Source organism: Symphodus melops (genome assembly GCF_947650265.1).
Source record: "Symphodus melops genome assembly, chromosome: 1".
In the NCBI taxonomy this organism is placed as follows: Eukaryota; Metazoa; Chordata; class Actinopteri; order Labriformes; family Labridae; genus Symphodus; species Symphodus melops.
This window is the reverse complement of record NC_136691.1, coordinates 39,685,956-39,692,490: the sequence shown is the minus strand read 5'-3', so window position 1 is coordinate 39,692,490 and position 6,535 is coordinate 39,685,956. Positions and strand designations below refer to the sequence as shown.

Here is a 6,535-nt window from a genome sequence, read left to right as displayed (position 1 = left end):
GCTCTTCGCCAATCAGATTGGAGTCGGGCGTAATTACGTTACGTCAACGTCATTGGTTACGTTACGTAAGTTCCGGAGAGCAGGAAGTGTGATGTGGCTTTGACTCAAAACAAAAATGGTACGTTTATTCTTATTAAGGGCTATATTTATGATCCGCACATTAAAACATCATGTATGATGCGCATCCCGCGGCTAAACTATATTGTCAACAAACTGTGAAACTATGTAATGCCAGCAGACAGTGTGGAGCGGAACGTGAAGCATGGGCTAGCTTTAAAGGCTAAAAGTTTAGCCAGTTTGTCTCTTTGTGTTAAGATGATAACACATCAGTGTCTTCAAGGTAGATACATTCATAAGTCGTGTCGACACGTATTATGTTATTGATATATTTATATAGATACTTAACATATCACAGGTGAAGACGATGTTTGATCATAGATCGTCGCATGTTATGCCACGTAGCTGCAGTTTGATGAGTCCACCTTCAAACTCACTTTAATGTTTGTGGATATGAGATGTAGGTAACTAAGACTGAATGTTGAATTTTTATAGCATTGACTTTTTAAAATCATCGACAAACGTAATAAACGTGACTGTTTATTTAGTTTATCTTAGATACAGCACATACTTTACTTCATACTCCACAGTGTCGCTGATGGGTTTTTGTTCCCGTGCATGATAATGTTACATCTTTAGTAATGTTGGTATGTAATATTTTAGTGGACATTAATGGTTATTGATTGATATAGGAGCACATAATATTGTCTCAGCCACACTGCACATTATGTTTCCCTGAATTCACAGAAAGTACACATACTCAACATAAACTCTACACGTTTACTCGGATATATAAAGGCTAACTTAGCCTGTGTACATGACTAACTTTTGGTTTCTTTATTAAGTCAGTAACATCCACAAACACTCACAGGTGGCGTAGGACTCAAAGTTGTGCTTTCAAAATTTAGATATAAATCTTAGATCCTGTCTGACATGTTAGCATGTTTTGTCAGCAGATGGTGTGGTTCACGTTTTTTTTTAGCAAAATAATAATGTGGATAACTTAAAGCGAGGGGGAACAAGTTTGAGTTTCAGCATAGGGATTTGATCCTTCCTGTTCATGCTTGCACAAAAGTATTATTATGTGCAGTATTACTCACTTTCTGTTTACCTTTTTTATTGACTTTCATTGTTTGTCCAATTCATTGTTTGTCATTTGTTCTCTCTGTGACTGAATTTCCTCAAGGGTACTAAATAAAGTATCTATCTAAAGATCACAATTTGACTGTTACTCTGAAAACTGGCTTCAAGTATTTTGACAACCTTGTGCTAATCTGGGTTTGACGACCAATGACTGAGTGAACAGCTGCTACAGAAATGCACAACAAGCAGCCACCTCTGGTTGTGATACAATGAACTACTGTGAACTCTCATGACTGTTGAGCAGCTCAAGATGGAGTATCTTCTAATGTTTGTTAGTTTTTGTCTTACAGTCGGCCATTTTCAACTTCCAGTCCCTGCTGACGGTGATTCTCCTCCTCATCTGTACCTGTGCCTACATCAGAGCAATGGCTCCCAGCCTGCTAGACAAGAACAAGACTGGGTATGATACCGTCGAAGATACTTGACAGTTAAGCAGTTTTGAGGAGTTCTTAGTGAATAATGGACCCTTAAATACCTGCCTCTGTTGGTGAATGTGAAACTTTAACATATCGTACCTACAACCAAATCAAATCAATGTTGTTTAAACCAGCACGTCAACAGACAAGGATTGTCACGATACTAGAATTTTAAATTCGATACCGATACTCTGAAAAAACTCGATACCATTTCTTGTCTGATACCACGGGGTGAAAAAAAAAGACAAACTGTAGAACAATTTACTTTAATAAAGTTGAGAATACAAACTATAAACATTATACCATTTTTTTAATGACTTATTATGAAGCGCAACATTTAACAACAAAGACACTTTTATAAGAAAGCATAACTCCATTTAGCAGCATCTGTAGACAACAGTAGCTGCTGGTCGACTTTTCTCAGCTTCATTCTGGGACATAGAAACATAACACTTTCAGTGAAAAATAATTGTATTGTTCTTTAATTACATATAGTGTGTTTCTGTTACAGACGGGCAGGACTGTTAACGTTTGCTCCCATGTTAACATGGGTTGTTTCATTATTAGCCATAGCCGCTAGCTTAATACGAGAAGGCTAACGTGGCTATTGGCTAATTAAACGGCTAACACTAACGTGTGCCGCCGGCTGGGTTAACAATCATGATAACTGTATAATATTTATATGTTGCTGAAACGGGAGCTTCATTGACCTCTCTTAATTTATTATACAGACCGGGTGTCGGTATTTCAGATGCCAATGTGCTACTGGACTTTTTAGCCACCACTTTGAAGCATTGCTTGCACACGGAGCTGTCGAAATCTGTTGATTTTCCTTCAGCGTTTGCTTGACATTTATACTTTCATATACGACTTAATCACTTCCAACATTTTCAACTAAAACTCCTCCCAGTGGCAGCACTATATGCAACTGTGCAGACATCAGCTAACTCAGTGTTAGGATGAGGTAGTGTGTTTATCTGAGGGGAGGGGCTGCACGTGTGTCTGTGTCTGCTGCAGCGAATAAAGTTTTGAATTGAAGGAGGCAAGGAAAAAAAAAAACTGGAGACGAACTATAGCAAAATAAGAGATGAAGACGGCGCTGTTAGTATTGATACTTTTGAAAGTGAGTGTTATCTGATACTCACTTTTTAGTATCGATACTTTATTCAGTATTGATTTTTTTGACAAGCCTTCAACAGACAAAACAATAAACAGCTATTTAAATCATGTTAGTTAGAAATACTTGTTGTTCATATTAAGCTCGCAGGCTGAAATCAGCACATTTAAGAAAACCCACACTACCTTATCTTGCAGCACCCTTGATTTTCAGTTAGTGCCAATCACAGCCTGTTTGAGTGTAAAGGCAAATTTGTCCTTTCTCTGTAGCTTACAAGGATCATTCCAAGCAACTAGCAGGAAAACATTCTCATTTTTACACCTAATAAGAAGCTCCTCATTGAAGTGAGTAAAGTAGCAGAAGGCCGAAACTTTCATCATTACTGAATCATTATTATTCTTGGATGTAAAAACTCCATGATTCACTTCTAACAAGTCTGGCACAGCCCAGGAACGCACACACACACACACACACACACACACACACACACACACACACCCCATCTGAGCAGGGAGGGACATCCTCTTCAGACGAACACATGAGACCGAGGCTGGCAGATGGGATGATTTAATACGTTTCCCTCTTGATTGATTTGTTGACTGAGGCCTGAGACGTAATTTCTGTTGATTTGGTTTGTGTGTTAGGGATGTGCCCAGAAAATGAAGAAAATAACACATTGAGGCAAATTCTAAAAGTATGCATTAGTACAGAAAAACATTACTAGCTTATTTAGAAAATAATAATTTTTCTATTGTACAGGATAGAAACGTGAAACAACGGGGTTGATCTAGGTCAATAAAATGTGCCATTCCAAATGAGATGCTGACATCATCTGGTCAGTAGGAAAGTTGGAGAAAGTTGGTATACAGATAAACGCACAGACCATCCTGAGCCCCCACACATCGTGGCAGACGCATCAAAAAGTGAAGGCCTTGAATGCCACATTTTCCCCAGCTGTCACCAGAGATGATAAGACTTGCCTGCTGTCTCCTTCTCTTCCATTTTGCACACTCCTTAAATGGGCATTTGATGACTCACTCACTGGGTTTTATAAAACAGTTTTTACATTTCTTATCTTGAGTTTTTGAGTTAAGGTCTTAACCAGTAGTGAATAAAATGCAGGCATGAAAAAGTTTCTACTTGTAATTTCTTTTTCAATTTTTTTCCTCAGGATTCTAGGAATTTTCTGGAAGTGTGCCAGAATAGGTAAGCATGTAATTCCCCCCCCACACACACACACACATACACACGCATGTTTTACATTTACTAAATACTATTGAAATGTTGCAAAGAAATGGTGACATGGACTTAATTATTTTCGTTTTTCCCAGGTGAGCGGAAGAGTCCCTGGGTGGCGGCATGCTGTGTCGTCATGGCTTTTAGTATATTGTTTCTACAGTAGCAGTCCAAAGAGAATCACGCATGGAAACACTAGGGAAATAAATGGACAAGTCACAGACCGTATGATCCTAGGAGCACAACAGGACCTCCTGTGGCTGTCACTTAGATAATGTAAAAGCAGAGAGCCATCACCCCTCACTGAAGCCACGGAGAGAGATGTGTCTGCGTAGGGGGAGGGGGTTAGCTGATAGCCCCGGAGTGTGTGTCTTGATCCCTGCTTGGACTTCCAGGTCCTGTCCTTGTGTTTGCTCATGTGGAATGTTTACTCGGGATGTATGTGTGTATGCGTTCTGTTTTTTTTTTTCTGCCACTCCATCGAAAGAATTCAGATCGTGGCATTATTTCTGGGATCAAATAATACATTGTTTTGTCGAAACATTTCAAACGCAGTCTCTCCTCCCTTTGAGTTTGTCACTATTGCATTGAGCTGTTTGAAATTCTCCACAAAAAGGACCGTCATAAATGTTCAAGACTCTTGTATGATTTAACGCTGAGGCTTGTGACTTTGTATCATCACCTTATCCTTTTTTTTTTTTTTTTTTTTTTTTCTTCTTTTCTGTTCCCTGTTTATTGTAATGAGAAAACGTGATTTTATCAGATTTCACAATGAACAAAATGATGGTATGGGTCTTCTAATGATCATATAGATTTGCCTCAGAGAGCTGCTGATGTTTTTTAAAAGTCAGTCAGTTTCCCGATATTTATTAAAGAACCATTTTTTGAAAAATTGTATCTGCTGATGTTTGTGTTTTGAAATCAAACATTTTTAATGGTGCTTACATTGATTTTGATAATGTGTCACTCTCATTAATTATGACTTCAAACTGGCAAAATACATGTCAACGAATGTATAAACCTGTTGTCAATGTTCTCTCTTTAAGGACGTAATTACATACACTGTACGTGACAAAGTGCCGTGATCATGGAGACTGCGGGGACAAAAAGGCTTTAGTTGAGAGGATACTATGACCTTGAAGGTTTGCTGTTGTAGTTCACATCTAGAGTGTAGCGCTCCTCATAGTGGATTCCTCATGGAGTGAGATGGACAGTGAAGAGTTTGCGATAACCTCTTCCATAACCTTTGCAGTCGCCACTCACCCTGACAGTGATTGCTGCGAAGAGTTGTCAGCCCTACATGCCACAGTCGATATGGATGAAAGGCCAAAAAACTTTGGCGAATATCCAGAAAGTTCAGACCATGTGTTCTGATTTAGACGTCAAAACCTCTACTTTTCATCGTCTAACTGGATCGCTGTGGCAGCATAAAAGTTAAAACAAAAACATTTCAAATAGCCTGACATCATTTATACTTTTAGCTGTGTGGATCTTAAATAAAAAAAAAAAAAAAGAAGAGACTTGTTGACACACTCACCTTTGATACTCTGATCAATGTTGAGTGTTCAGATCTAACACCCTCTACAAACAGCCCCTTGTTCGGGAACGTGGCTCCCATATTGGTGCACATCCGTTTTGGCACACCCCAGCTGAGATAAAGCATCAAGTGAAGGCTGCCGGTAAAGTCGTGATTATCAGTCAGTGACGCAGATATAGGAGAAACAGAGCAGCAGGAGACTCTCAGTCATTCACTTCTATCTTGGGAAAAGAGATACTGGCGGGATATCACTGGACAAACGAGCCGAGCTAATGACCTGGGTGATGATGAAAGGGACACAATAAGAAGGACCTGCACTCATTTACTCCAGTAGGTGATAGTTATCACTGGTCCCATCCTGGTTCTTCACACAAATGAACAAAAATATGAGAACAAGAAGCACACAGTCAGATGTGAATTCTGGAAAAACACTAGGACAGTAAACAGATGGTTCCTGTGTCTGACTTCAGGACTTTTGAGGACAAGCTCTAACGTTTTTCTCCCTTTTCAAATCAAAATGATTACTCTTAATCGCCCTTCAACTGCGGGCACAGTTTCGATGACAAAACACAATATCTGGCAGCAAGTCAGTGACTGGACACCAAATGAAAACAACAATTGGAAGTTGTTTCTAAATGACTTAATGCATGCTCTGATTTCTCTGTTTGATTTGGCTGATCATGATCTACTCATGTGGAAGCCAAACAGCTTAGGGACATTAGAAAACTGAACCTTCTCTTTTCATTGTGTCAGATCTAGGCTTTACATGCATCTGAGTCCATGATTAACGTCATCATCATCATTTGTTTTCTTTCAGCCTCTGGCAGTGCATGATTGACGTCATGATAGTTTTTTTTCCCTTAAGTTTCTGGTCAAAGCTGGCAAAAACCACAACTTAAATTTGCTTTACTGAGTCTGGACTGACTAAGGTTACCTTCATAGTCAAGTAAAACTTTATCAGAAACTTGATCTTACTGTGACTCATAGATGAAATTACAATGATAAATAATTTCCTTTCACATTAATACA

At 39.0% G+C, this 6,535-nt stretch overlaps 1 protein-coding gene across 1 annotated transcript; it reads left to right on the top strand.

The window, feature by feature from the left end:
* Nucleotides 1-26: 26 nt before the first annotated feature.
* Nucleotides 27-4,989, top strand: tmem167a (transmembrane protein 167A). The gene is made up of 4 exons (XM_079359469.1): nt 27-118; nt 1,491-1,600; nt 3,905-3,939; nt 4,065-4,989. The coding sequence occupies exons 1-4, from the start codon at nt 116-118 to the stop codon at nt 4,133-4,135; spliced, it is 219 nt and encodes a 72-aa protein (XP_079215595.1). The 5' UTR covers nt 27-115; the 3' UTR covers nt 4,136-4,989.
* The last annotated feature ends 1,546 nt before the right edge of the window (nt 4,990-6,535 follow it).

Coding starts and splice junctions, on each gene's coding strand:
- tmem167a (XM_079359469.1), top strand. Junction 1,601..3,904: donor CTAGACAAGAACAAGACTGG/GTATGATACCGT, acceptor TTTTTTCCTCAG/GATTCTAGGAATTTTCTGGA. Junction 3,940..4,064: donor CTGGAAGTGTGCCAGAATAG/GTAAGCATGTAA, acceptor CGTTTTTCCCAG/GTGAGCGGAAGAGTCCCTGG.